The following is a 14,841-nucleotide window of genomic DNA, read 5'->3' as shown; positions in this document are numbered from 1 at the left end:
GATATACTTAATCAATAATGAAGTCTCTCAATGAATGAGAAGAACTCCTTATTTATAGGAGTACTAAGGCACAAAAAGTCCTTAAAATTAGGTATGGTGGTTGCTAAGGCATAAAAAGTCATTACAATTAGGTAGAGTGGTTGCTAAGGAGTAAGAAAAGTCATTACAATTAGGTGGGGGCGGCCAAATCCCTTTAAGGCAGATTTGGACCTTAAAACTACTAGTTTGGGCCATTGATTTGGACTCCAATTGGGCTCCTTTTGAAATACCCTCTTTGGACCTCTTTTAAGCTCATTTTGAGCCCCTTTGGTGGACTTCAAGGGCTGATTTGGTGGCCCAATCTTCCTCCTCTTGGACTTCAATTTGGATCACCAAATAATTGTAAAACTTTAATAATTCATCTACTTTGGGCTTGAGCTCTTCCTCTACAATTAAAAGCTTCTTTATTTGCCATTGAAGTCCAGCAACCTTACAGTGCAACTCTTTAGCTTGAGATCTTGTAAATGGCCTTGGAGCTTCCAAAACTCTATCCTTCCAGAAGAAAAATAAATGAGTTACACAGTGGTTCGCTCGGGCCAACACGGCACCGGGTGCCAGCCACTACTCCCCAGGTTCGGGGCGTGACAGTTGCCATGTGGCTAAAGCCCTTACCAAAGCATATAGCTCTTTGTCATAAGTGGAATAGTTCAATGTAGCTCCACTCAACTTCTCACTAAAGTAGACAATAGGTTTAGAATCTTGCATCAAAACAACACATATTCCTTTGCCAGAAGCATCACATTCAATTTCAAAAGATTTAGAAAAATCAGGCAATTATAATAATGGAGCAGAACATAACTTTTCTTTCAACAAGTTAAAAGCATCATCTTGTTCTTTTTCCCATGTAAAAATCTTATCCTTTTTAATAACTTCAGTTAAAGGAGAAGCAATGGTGCTAAAGTCTCTCACAAGCCTCCTATAAAAACTAGCAAGTCCATGAAAACTCCTAACTTCAGTTACACTCTTAGGTTTTGGCCATTCTTTTATTGCTTTATTTTTCTCTTCATCAACCTCAACTCCTTTAAAACTAACCACAAAATCCAAGAAAATCACACGATCCACACAAAAAGTACACTTTTTATGATTAACAAATAAGAGTTGCTTTCTAAGAACTTTAAAAACTTGTTTTAGGTGTTCTACATGCTCTTCTAAAGTGTTAGAAAAGATCAAGATATCATCGAAGCACACCACAACAAATTTTCCATGAAAATTCTTAAAGACATAATTCATTAATCTCATGAAAGTGCAAGGTGCATTAGTCAAGCCAAAAGGCATAACTAACCACTCATAAAGCCCATATTTGGTCTTAAAAGCAGTTTTCCGTTCATCTCCAAGATTCATTCGAATATGATGGTAACCACTTTTTAGATCAATTTTAGAAAAGATTTTGGATCCATGTAATTGATCCAACATGTCATCAAGACGAAGAATAGGATGGCGATACTTTACCGTTATCTTGTTGATTGCTCTACAATCCACGCACATCCTCCAAGTTCCATCTTTTTTGGGTACCAATAGGACGGGAACAGAGCAAGGGCTCATGCTCCCTCTCACAAAGCCTTTCTCAAGCAACTCCTCAACTTGCCTTTGAAGCTCTTTTGTCTCTTCTGGATCACTCCTATAAGCAGGCCTATTTGGGATTTGTGATCCAGGTACAAAATCAATTTGATGCTAAATGCCACGTAAAGGTGGCAATCCATTAGGAATATCTTCAGGAAAGACATCTTCAAAATCCTGCAAAAGAGAAGAAATACTACTTGGCAAAGAAGAAGTTAATAACTCATAATTAATCAAAGCTTCTTTGTAAGTAGTATTATGGGCAACCCCTCTTTTCTTGTATTTAAACACTCTTTGGCTTTTATATAAAAACTCTTTTTTTTTATTTCCTTAGCCTCTTTCCTCTCACCAAGACTTTCTATTTTTTCATTCAAGCCCCTTTTTATCTCTTCTCTCAAATTATTGCCCTCTCTCTCTCTCTTTCTCGCGACCATCTCTCTTTTTTTCTAACTCCTGGCCTCCTTTCTTTTCTTTTTTCTCAAGCTCACTTTTTATCCCTCCCCTTGGTTTTCCCATTGTTTCCCTTAATCTTTTTTGATCTTCAAACACTTGAGAAGGAGATAAAGGTATAAGAGTAAATTTCCTACCATTTAGCTCAAGAGAATATCTATTCTTCCTTCCATCATGAAAAACATTCTTATCATACTGCCAAGGACGACCCAGTAAGATATGACAAGCTTGCATCGGGACTATGTCACAAAGAATATCATCCTCATATCTACCAACATTGAATGAAATCATGCATTGTTTGTTTACCTTTAGTTCACCACTATCATTTAACCATTGGAGTCTATAGGGAATAAGGTGTTTTATGCATGTAAGTCCCAATTTTTTCACAAAGTATGAACTCACCACATTAGCACAACTACCACTATCAATGATCATAGAACAAGTTTTTCCCTTCATCCCACACCTAGTATGGAATATATTCTCCCTTTGTTCTTCACTATTGCTTCCCAAATTGATAGTCATAATCCTCCTAACTACCCCAATCATGCCATCATTAGGTAGTTCTATATCATCATAATTACTCACATCTCCCTCTTCTTCTCCCTCACTTTTTTCACTCTCATATCCTCCATCTTCTCTAAGAATGATGTTTCTTCTACTTGGACATTCATGCATCATATGTCCCCTTCCTTTACATTTATGACACTGAATAGAACTAGAAGATGTAAAAGGTTTAGGGTTAAAGGTTTTACCTCCCTCTTTGTTCTCAAATTTACCTTTATCCTTGTCTTCTTGAGGTCTAGAAGAACTCTTCATCTCTTGATTCGACCATGGCTTATTGGAGATGGTGTTTGACCGACCTTTCCATGAGCTAGTTTGCTTTCTTTTATTTTGGTTTTCTACCTTTACAGACAAATCAACTAACTCATCTATTGTTACATATTGTTGTAATTCTACTGCATCAGCTATTTCCTTATTTAAACCATTTAAAAACCTAGCCATTGTAGCCTCTTCTTCCTCCATACAATTAGCTTTGATCATAGCCATATCCATAGCCTTAAAGTACTCATCCACAGTCATGGACCCTTGCTTCAATGTTTGAAGGCGTTGTTGTAGCTCTCTTTGAAAGTGTGATGGTATGAATCTCTTTCTCATCACCCTCTTCATCTCAGCCCAAGTAACAATTGGTGCTTGTCCTTCTTGTACTATGTCCCTAGTAAGCTTTTTCCACCAAATAACAGCATAGTCACAAAACTCAACAATAGCAAGTTTAACCTTCTTACCCTCAGATTAGTTGTGACAGTCAAAGATGGCTTCAACCTTTCTCTCCCAATCAAGGTACAAGTCTAGATCCCTTGTTCCCTTGAAAGATGGCATCTTCATCTTTATACTACTTATATTATCATCTTCTACTCTACCTCTTTGTCCCCTCCTATCTCTTCCCACCCTATCAAAATCAATATCATTAAAATCATCTATAGAGTTTTCTTGATTTACAATGGGTGCAAGGGGTATATTTGTCCTAGCTTGGGGCCTAACATTATTTTTCCTTCTAAGTTCAGCTATTGTATCATTTTGCTCAGCAATGGTGTCCCTCATCTCTTGGAGTTGCAAATTCCATCTTTAGAATTGTTGATGCATAGCTTGCAAGGTAAAATAATTTCTTGCTTTAATTTCACCTTCTTGAAGAACCCTTCGTTCATCATCACTACTTGTACGTGACATCTTAAATAATTAAACTGTATCAAACAAATTGACTTTTTCTTCAATTGTTCTCACACACACTTTGCCTTATTTTTTCTCTCTCGAAATAACCTTTGAACAAAATACTTTATAAATTTATAGTTAAACCCAACTCGTATAAAGTTCTTAGTAGTAAAATATAGATTTTTGGGGAACAAATGAAAGAAGAACCAAATCCTAAAACTATTAGGCTCGGTTGAAACAAGACACGAACAAAAAGGAAAGGATTATATATTTAGATTAGAAAGAGTAAGAAAATTTGAATTTTTGTCTTATCTTTTATAATCTAGAATCCCCTCTTCTTGTGTCCTTTGATAGTGTTTGGAAACAAATTAGATACAAAAGAAAGTTCTTGGAGAGCAAGAAATTATTTTTTTTAAAACTGATTTTCTTTTTTTGTTGTTGTTTTTTTTAACTTTTTTTTTTGCTCTTAGTATTCAAGAAATCTCCAGAATTATTAAGAACGAAACTTTGATAGAACCGCTCTGATAGCACTTGATAACGACTAAGTCGAGAATCCAAACTCGAGTAAGAATTTGAAAAGTAAATGCGGAAGCAATAACAATAAGGAATTAAACAACTAAAACTAATGGGCAGAAAATAAAGGATATGGGAAAATTCAAGGAAAGAATTCCAAGAACTTCCAAAAACACAAGTTCTATAGCCTTGACAAGATCATAGTAACAATGTCTTGATTTATTGAAGAAATCAAACGCCTTTACTTAAAAGCAAATCAATACAATAGATTCGGATCTTGACCGCTTTATGCGTAACTTGAGACAATAATTAATAACTAGTATTAATCACCTTCTAAGAATACCACAAAGGAATCAAAGATATCACAATAGAGAAGTAATCTTACTACCTTGAACTATGAACTAATAAAGGTTGAAAGATAAATCTCAAAGTACAAGTAACAAAGGTTCAAAAGAACTCTCAAAGTATGATATACTTAATCAATAATGAAGTCTCTCAATGAATGATAAGAACTCCTTATTTATAGGAGTACTAAGGCACAAAAAGTCCTTTAAATTAGGTAGGGTGGTTGCTAAGGCATAAAAAGTTATTACAATTAGGCAGAGTGGTTGCTAAGGAGTAAGAAAAGTCGTTACAATTAGGTGGGGGGCGGCCAAATCCCTTTGAAGCATATTTGGACCTTAAAACTACTAGTTTGGGCCATTGATTTGGACTCCAATTGGACTCCTTTTGAAACACCCCCTTTGGACCTCTTTTAAGCTTATTTTGAGCCCCTTTGGTGGACTTCAAGGGCTGATTTGGTGGCCCAATCTTCCTCCTCTTGGACTTCAATTTGGATCACCAAATAATTGTAAAACTTTGATAATTCATCTACTTTGGGATTGAGTTCTTCCTCTACAATTAAAAGCTTCTTTATTTGCCATTGAAATCCAGCAACCTTACAGTGCAACTCTTTAGCTTGAGATCTTGTAAATGGCCTTGGAACTTCCAAAACTCTATCCTTGTCCTTGATGCTATCACTAACTCTAGCCAAGACTCAAACACAAAGGTTTAAGGTTTACAAATGGTTTCCTACAGAATACTTCTGAACAAGCTAAGTAAAAAATACAATTTAAGAACTATTACAAAGTTACAACTCAACTAAGGACATACAATGACTTGATGTGGGAAACTGGTCCGTAGTAGTGTTGTTCTTTGTTCTTGATGCAACTTGAGAGTTGATTGCTTGATCATCAATGACCGTGTGAGAGCTTCAGTGATTTCTCTAAGTGAACAAATGATTTGTTTTACCTTCCTTGATGTTAATAATACATTTGTGACATCACAAAGATGATGTAAGCAAGGTAGGTAAAAGACACTCCCCATAAAGTAGACTGTTGCAATGTTTCTGCACTGTAGCGTGTGCAGGCAGTAACTTTACAGCTGGGCCAGTTGACTTGTACTGTTTCCTCGGGAAACAATAGTTATCTGTTCCCGCTGTTGTTCCTCTGATGCTGAAGAGTTGAAGGATATTCCAAGCTGGAACCTTTCGATCTTAAGGTCTTGAGGATATGTAACGGGTTCCTTATCTGGTTATTGACAGTAAGTTTGTTAGATCATCAAAACATAAATCAAGGTAGTTGTAACCTATCAATTTCTCCCATTTTGATGATGACAAACTTATAATTGAAGATCCCAAAGAAAACACACAGAACCAGACCGTGAACCAGAAAAGCCTTAAGTTTCCCCATGAGTTTGTATTCCCCCTTTATTAGTGCTCATTAATCAATTATGCACCATTAATCTTCCCCTTTTGGCATTATAAAAAGAATATCAACAAGTATATAGCAAAACGAAGTCTAGCTCGAGTTAAATCATGCCACTTGTGTGCACACAACATGACTAAAAACAGAGCATAAAGACATGGCATAGTTAGCAAAAAGGGAAAAGCTTGCATTATCATTAATTTACATTTTTCAATAGGAGCAGAGTCAATGTTACTACCACCATCCACAGTTTTAAACAGAACAAAAAAAACACCACAAACATCATCACAAAAAAAAACTGACACTGAGGGAATAGATTGATCACTAAAAGACCGGACACTGAAGAGACGTTGTTTAGGGAGCATTGGAAGGAGATGGCTTAGAAAGGGCTTGGAGGACTAAATCCATTCGAGCATTTTCTGACATTTGCTCGTTGAGCAGTCTCTCTTTCAGGTCCTCCACTTGTTTCCTGAGCTCAGAATTCTCTTTGGTTAGACGAGCAACCTCTTCTCCTTGAGAACAACTGGATCCAGGTGTCTCCTGTAGCTGACTTAACTGAGTCTCAAGGATAGCATTCCTTGCTTTCCATTTCCTTATCTCCGAGGTAGCACTGTTCTGTGCATTGATCAGGTGAGATATGGTAGAAGTGCTTCCAACCCTTCCAATTTTCTCGATACACTCACATTCTTCAAGAGTAGCTTTGGAGAACATTTGCTTCTTGGAGCCCACTTTAGCTTGTCCCAGAGGAACCTTGAAGTGCTTAAAGACCTTGGTGAGAAGGAACCCATACGGCAGCCCATGATTACCATCTTTAAAGTCTGCCACTTTGTTCATATGCTCTATCATAATCCCAGGCAGATTGATGGTAGTGAAGTTGTCCAGTGCTTCCATGAAGAACAGGTCTGCACGAGAGGTGATAGATCTTCTCTCAGCTCGAGGCAGAAGTACCTTATTCACCATCTCAAACAGCAGTTGATATATAGGAAGAAGGGCCTTTTTCTAAACCCGTTCCCCCTGCTGAACTGCTCTGTCCTTTAATATGGCATTTTTGAAATTTTGAGAACATGATCCATGGACACTAGACAGCCCTTCAGCAGGCACACCAAGAATAGATCCCACAAAGCAGAGTCCATCACCATATCAACTCCATTCACCAACACACATATGTGATCATCTTCAACTTTAAAAAGGTCATCGTAGAAACTTTGGACTTCCTCTTCATACACCATTGGAGTATCATTTGTGAACAAATGTGTCCACTGTTGGAATTCACAGATCTCAACCAACTGTCTCATACCAGACTCCTCCAAGATATCAGGGGCAAATGTGCGGCCCCATATCATCTTTTTACTTCTTAACCTCTCTTTCCCAGCACTCCTTGGATCACCCATTCTGGCCTTCTTTGAGGAACCCGGTTCCTCATCCGTATCAGCTCTTCTCTTAGCAGATTTGCAAACAGACTTTCCCTTTTCATCAGACTTCACGGACTTTTCACCCAATTCTTCCATCACCCTGGCAGCAGACTCTTCTACTAACTTATCACCAGATTCTTTCACCACATTTTCACTAGCAACAACATCATCAGACTTGGTCAGACTTTCAGCAAACACAGAAGATCCCCTTTTTATCTTGGGGAGACCATGCTTCTGTGAGCGCTTTCTAGTCAAGGAACCAGGTTCCTCTTCTTCATCATATACATTCATAACTAGCATTGTCTTCTCGCTCACAACTTTCCCATCTTTCACTAATTTTCTTCTCCTTGACTTAGCGTGGTTGTTCTTAAGCACAGACTTAAGAGCCTCCTTCCTTTGCAACCTTGTAGTAGGTCGCTTAGGAGTGGACTCTTGAGCAACCATTGGTCTACCTCTAGTCAAGCTAGCAATTGGCATATCATCAGAATCCTCTACACTAACACCTTTTTCTTCTCTGGACACAGATCTTTCCTCAGGCATCACTACACATAAAGGCTCAGCATCAAAATGAGGAGAGGGAGTAGGGTCAACACTGACCTGGGGATCTTGAGAGGACCCCTGAGTTAAATCCTCCTGGGAGGAATCAGGTCCCTCATTTGGTACCCCAGTAGTATTGTTCTGTGCCGATTGTTCAACATGCACAAGCTCACTATCCTCTTTCACAGTCTTAGACTCTTCTCCCTGAGTCCCAAAACCATCATCACCTTTTTCTATAACAATCCATTCATGAGCTATGGACAACATGTTCTCTATTGCCTCATTTTCTTTTACATCCATGGAAAATGCAGTAAAGAAAGGAGTGTTACTTGTGGACATAATATCAGGAGCAATCTTTGTTGAGTCAAGCTTCTCGAAACTATCAGTTGGATCTACCTTTGGCCCCTTTTTCATAGACGAGCTTGAAATTGCCTGATTTTCTTCTTTGTCAGCAGTACTCTGTTCATCCCCTTTTTCCGGCGAAGTAGGAGAAGGGCTCTGGGCTACAAATCTTTTGGGAGTCGAGATTTTGCAACTCCTATGAGAACCAGAACTCGAGTGGGTAGGAGAGGAGATGGAACGTAGGGGTGACTCTATCCTAGGGTTTTGGTTTGCAGTGGTGTGGGGTGAGAAGTCTAATATGGGTGTGTCAACAGGTGAGGACTCAATAGGGATGTCATTTGGAGCACTCGAGGTTATTTGATTTTCAGCCATGGTGAGAAGAAGAGAAGGGATTTGGCAGTTTGAAGAGAGGCAGAAGAATGGGGTTTTGAAGTTTGATGGGAGGAGTTGTGACAGTGATAGATGAATTTATGATGGATGAGGGACCGGTTAAGAAAGGGCAGCAGTTTTGGGAGTCAGGTCGATAATTATCGGGTAAGATGTTTGGGTTCACAAGATGCAGAGAAAAGAAACTGACGCACTGATGATGTGGCACTTGTTTTAACCGTTCAAAATTGTGCATGAGAGAACAGAGAAACTACTAACCTGTGTCAGGGGAGCCAGGTTCCCTGACTAAGCTTGCATCTGTAAGCTTTGCCCTTTTTACCAGCGCGTACTGCATTAACTGCCTATTTGCTCTATAATCATCACGCGTGTCTACCTGTGACGGTATAGAGATGAGTTAGACTTTGCCAGAAAATACGTTTTAGCTAATTTTACCTGAACATGTCTTTCATAGCCAATCATCGAAGGACCAGGTTCTCAGTTGGGATTTATCAATCCCAGTGCCAGACGATTTCTTTAAAAATGTTCTCTATTCAAGACCTTGGTAAATATGTTTGCAATTTGATCTTCTGTGCTACAGAATTTCATGCAAATGAGCCCCTTTTCAACATTGTCTCTGAGGAAGTGATGACGTACATCAATGTGCTTAGTTCTCTTATGTTGGACTGGAGTTTTGGCCATGTTGAGTGCACTTGTATTGTCGCATAGGAGAGGCACACAATCTGAGAACACTCCAAAGTCTTCTAGTTATTGCTTGATCCACAGCGATTGAGCACAGCAAGAAGCAGCTGCTACATATTCCGCTTCAGCAGTTGAGAGTGCCACTGAGTTTTGCTTCCTTGTACCCCACGAGATTAGGCAAGAACCCAGGAAATGTGCCATTCTAGACGTGTTTTTCCTGTCCACTAGATATCCTGCATAATCAGCATCAGCATACCCAATAAGATCAAAGCTGTCACCTGAGCGATATTAGAGAACCAGGTCCTGTGTTCCTTTGAGATATCTCAATATTCTCTTGGCCGCCTTCAGATGAAATTCCTTTGGATTGGATTGAAACCTTGCACAAAGACCCATACTGAACATTATGTCTGGTCTGCTTACAGTAAGATACAAGAGTGACCATATGATCCATCTATACATGGTCTGATTTACAGGGGAACCAGGTCCATCCATGTCTAGACGGGTAGCTGTGGCAATAGGGTGTCGGTGACTTTTGATGCTTCCATGTCAAACCTTTTCATCAATTCCTTGATGTACTTCTGCTGACTTATCGATGTTCCCTTATGAGATTGCTTCACTTGGAATCCTAGAAAGAAATTTAATTCGCCCATCATACTCATCTCGAACTCACTCCCCATGAGTTTTGCAAATTCTTCACAAGGAGAGTCAGTTGTGGCTCCAAAAATACTATCATTAATATATACCTGAACAATGAGCAGGTTCCTCCCTCGTTTCTTCATAAAAAGAGTGTTGTCAATTTTTTCTCTTGTAAATTCATTTTCTAGAAGGAATTTAGACAACCTTTCATACCAAGCCCGGGGAGCCTGTTTTAGCCCGTACAATGCCTTGTCCAGTTTGAACACATGCTCAGGATGCTCGTGACTCTCAAAACCAGGAGGTTGCTTGACATAGACTTCTTCTTTCAGATAGCCATTTAAAATGCACTTTTGACATCCATTTGGAACAGTGTGAACTCCTTATGAGATGCAAAGGCAATGAGAATTCTAATGGCTTCCATTCGAGCAACTGGAGCAAACGTTTCATCATAATCGATCCCTTCTTCCTGATTGTAGTCTTGAACTACAAGCCTTCCCTTGTTTCTTGTTATATTTCCAAACTCATCAAGTTTATTCCTGAATACCCATCTGGTTCCTATAATAGTTCGATCTACAGGTCGAGGGACCAGGTGCCACACCTTGTTTCTTTCAAATTGATGCAGCTCCTCTTACATGGCTGTGATCCAGTCTGCATCTTTCAACACTTCTTTGATGTTTTTGGGCTCTATTTGAGAAAGAAAGGATGAAAAGGCAAGTGAGTTTCTGGCTTTTGATCTGTTTGAACACCTGAGTCAAGAGGGGTGATTATGTTGTCAAGAGGATGTGAGCTTTTGTGCTTCCAATTTGGTAACTGACTCTTATTTGTAGAGGACCCAGGTGTATCTGACTGAGGTTCTTGGCCGCTTCTTACTTCAGCAAGTGGAGTACCTTGGACTGCATCAGCAACTCTATGTTCAGCTTCAGTTGTTGTCATCGTGGGACCAGGTTCCTCTCCAATGGATGAAGATGTATTTGCATCATCTTTACTGGATTCCTTGACATGACTTATCATGTATGCCTTTCCATTTGCCATATCAATAACTTCACCTGGAATAGATAAAGGTTCTCCATCTTGGTCAACACGTATTTCCTTCTCACATAAGAGGTGAGATTCATCAAAATTCACATGTATACTCTCTTCAACACATTGAGTCCTTTTGTTGTATACTTTGTAAGCTTTGCTTTGGGATGAGTATCCCAGAAAGATTCCTTTATCACTTTTCGCATCGAATTTTCCAAGAGCTTCCTTTCCATTGTTGAGGACAAAACATTTACACCCAAAAGTCCTTAGATGTGTCAGCTTGGGCTTCCTTCCATTTAACAGTTCATATGGAGTCTTGTTCAAAAGGGACCTGATCATGCACCTGTTCACCAAGTAGCAAGCAGTATTGATAGCCTCCGCCCAGAAATTCTTTGCGATCCCACTGTCAATCAACATTGTCCTTGCCATATCTTTAAGAGTTCTATTCTTCCTATCCACAACACCATTTTGTTGAGGTGTTCTTGGAGCCGAATAATTGTGAGTGATACCATTTTCAGTACAGAGCTCATCAAATTTGGCATTGTCGAACTCTGTCCCATGATCAGACCTGATGCAAACTACATTATTACCCATCTTTACTTGAATCCTTTTGAGAAAGCATCAAACACTTCAAAGGTTTCATCCTTGGTTCTGAGAAACAGAGTCCAGGTGAATCTGGAGTAATCGTCAACTATAACAAAGATATATTTCTTTCCTCCCCTGCTTGCCACCCTCATGGGTCCACATAGATTCATGTGAAGAAGATCAAGTGACTTTGAGGTACTGACTTCCTTTTTGGGCTTGAATGAGGATCTGACTTGCTTGCCTTTTACACATGCATCACATACTTTGTGATCCTTGAAACTTGACTTGGGCAGACCACGAACATGTCCTTCCTGACCAATTTGTCCAGCAATGTGAAGCTTGCATGACCCAGCCTCCTATGCCATAATTCAGCATCATCATCAATAGCACTTAGACAGTTGAGATCACCATACTGCAGAGACTCAAAATCAGCAACATAGATATTTTTGTATCTTTTTGCTACTAGCACCACCTCACCAGTCACTATGTTTGTGACTGTACATATTTTTGACACAAATTTCACCTTGTTTCCCTTGTCACAGATCTCGGAAACACTTAGCAAGTTGTACTTCAACCCGTTCACATAGTACACATTTTCGATTGAGTGTGAGAGAGACTTCCCAATCCTTACAACTCCCAGAATGTATCCTTTCTTGCCATTTCCGAAGGATACACTCCCTCCTTGCAGGGCTTTAAGTGAAAGTAAGTCATTTGTACTTCTAGTCATGTGCTTTGAGTAGCCACTATCCATGTACCATTATAGGTTGCTTCCTTTCACTGTTCCCTGCACAAGAAAAACAGGAGTTAGACTTAGGAACCCAAATGAGTTTGGGTCCCTTGTAATGAGAAAAGGGGTGAATGAGGGATCTTCTAGTCCAAGCATGCATCATGTGTTTTTTATATGAGGGACCAGGTTCTCTACCAGTAGTTACTTTTTCAGTGAAAACTTTATTTTTCTGTTGTGACTAAAATCTGGCCTTACAATTTTCTTTAAATTGCCTAGTGTTGCCACAGTGAGTGCAAAGCTAATTATCAGGTACAGTAACATACTTGCTATGAGGGTTGTAGAGAATCTTTTCCCTTTGGAACCCAATCCCCTGCCTGTTTCCCCCATTGTTGGTGTACATGGCAGTTATAGCATCAGCGGACCAGGTCCACTTGAGTGATTTTTCAAGATCACTCTTCACTCTTCCTAGTTCTTCATGAAGTTGTTTGATTTTCTCAAGCTCAGCACACAGACTATACTTTACTGAATTTAGCTCACTTTCAAGCTTAATGTGTGCCTCGCTTACTACTTCCTTTCCCTTTTGAGAATTTTCAGGCCTACTCTCTATTTTAGGTTCCCCAATTGTTTCCTTCAAGTCCACTACTACCACTAATAGGTCATCTCTCTCATGCTCAATGTTAGCAACTCTCTCAGCCAAGACTTCTTTTTCCTTTATTACACACTCAAGGGTCTCTTTTAGGTCCACCACAAAGACCATTAGATCAACTCTTTCATGTTTTGTATTTGCAATTTTTTCATCTAAGGCACCCTTCTCTTTCTTCAGGTTCTCAATTGTTTCCTTTAAATCAATAACAATGATTACTAAGTCATCTCTGGTTTGTTTTGCTTCCCCTAACTCCATAGTTAAAGCATCTTTATCATTTATAAGACTGTGATAAGCATCAATTAACACATTTGCCAAAGACATGAGCTTTTTAGGAAAATAGGATTTCAGATTTCTCTGAACATCCAGAAAATTTACCTCATCATCGTCGTCATCTTTATCATCATCAGATTGAGCCATCAAGGCAAAGATTGAGTCATACTCAGTTGCTTCACTTTCCACTGCCATGATTGAACTATCACCATGATCATTTTCTTCTTCAGATTCGCTGGAGGAGTCTCCCCATGCAGCAAGAGCTTGCTTTACAACATTGTCAACGACATTCTTTCTCTTGAAGCGTTTATCAGGAATTGAGTTCCTCTTGGTTGCTTTGTCAAAGTTGTTTTTGTACTGATCTTGCTTTAAGAGATGGCACTCCTTGATGAAGTGTCCTGGCTTGCCACATTTATGATAGAGGTCATTACTTTTTGTCTTGCTAGAACTTCCCCTTTTTGGAATGCCTCCATTCCTGCGAACCATCTTCTGGAATATTCTTGTCAAGTAAGCCATATCACCATCCTCACCACTTGAATCATTGTTGTCTGTCTTGAGGACTAGGTTCTTCTACCTTTTGGGTTCTCTTCTTTCATTGTCCTTCTTCTTCTTCTTCATTTCATATGTTTTCAGATTGCCAACAAGTTCATCTATGGTCAGTGTCTGCAAGTCCTTCGCCTCTGTAATGGCGTTCACTTTGCTTTCCCAAGAACTGGGCAGAACACTATGGATTTTCCTGGCAAGCTTGTTTCTTGGAATAGTTTCACCAAGAGAGTGAAGCCCATTAATGATGGAGGTGAAACGAGTGTGCATATCTTGGATGGATTCATCATCTTTTATCCTAAAGAGCTCGTATTCAGTTGTGAGCATGTCGATCTTAGATTGCTTAACCTGTGTTGTTCCTTCGTGAGCTGTCTAAAGAGCCTCCCAGATTTTTTTTGCAGATTGGCATGCCGATATCCTGTTATATTCATCAGGACCAATGCCACAAACAAGAATTTTCTTGGCACGAAAGTTCTTTTCTATGGCCTTTCGATCAGCGTCATTGAATTCCTTCCTCGTCTTGGGAATGGCTACAGCTGGGTCGCCAAGATTCTTGGAGGGAACAAAGGGTCTGTCACATATGACATCCCATAGCTCAGAATCTTCAGCCATGATAAAGTCGTGCATCCTAGTTTTCCACCATCCGTAATACTGTCCATTGAACCTAGGTGGTCTGTAAGTAGACTGGCCTCCTTCGAAGTTTGGAGGAGCAGCCATGAGGATCCTTTCTAGGTGTTAACCAGATAGAAAGAACCTGCTCTAATACCAATTGATAGAATATAAGGGCCCACCAAACTCTATAGAGAACCAGGTTCTTTATCAGTTCCACTAGAACATACGCACACAACAGTAAGCAGATGACAAGAGGAATTTTACGTGAAAAATTCCCAGCTCAACGGGATTAAAAACCATGACCTACCCTTGTAGGATTTCAACTTCACTACTGAGCAACTTTTAGATTACAACCTATGCGACCTAGCAATTAACCTCTTAATCCCTCACTAACTTGTAATACTCTATTACAAGCCACTTTGTAATAACTCTATT

At 39.4% G+C, this 14,841-nt stretch overlaps 2 protein-coding genes across 2 annotated transcripts; both read right to left on the bottom strand.

Moving 5' to 3' along the window:
- Positions 1 to 9,433: 9,433 nt before the first annotated feature.
- Positions 9,434 to 9,859, bottom strand: LOC138905991 (secreted RxLR effector protein 161-like). Its single transcript, XM_070194506.1, has 2 exons — positions 9,763 to 9,859; positions 9,434 to 9,645 (listed from the first exon to the last, which is right to left on the bottom strand). Exons 1-2 carry the CDS (start codon positions 9,857 to 9,859, stop codon positions 9,434 to 9,436), a joined length of 309 nt encoding a protein of 102 aa, XP_070050607.1.
- A 4,307-nt stretch (positions 9,860 to 14,166) lies between these two features.
- LOC117279679 (uncharacterized) lies at positions 14,167 to 14,511 on the bottom strand. The gene has a single exon (XM_033659252.1). The coding sequence runs from the start codon at positions 14,509 to 14,511 to the stop codon at positions 14,167 to 14,169; it is 345 nt and encodes a 114-aa protein (XP_033515143.1).
- Between the last annotated feature and the right edge of the window lie 330 nt (positions 14,512 to 14,841).

Source organism: Nicotiana tomentosiformis, chromosome 2 (assembly GCF_000390325.3).
Source record: "Nicotiana tomentosiformis chromosome 2, ASM39032v3, whole genome shotgun sequence".
Taxonomy (NCBI): Eukaryota; Viridiplantae; Streptophyta; class Magnoliopsida; order Solanales; family Solanaceae; genus Nicotiana; species Nicotiana tomentosiformis.
The sequence above is the reverse complement of the archived record's forward strand: the minus strand, read 5'-3'. Positions and strand labels throughout refer to the sequence as shown.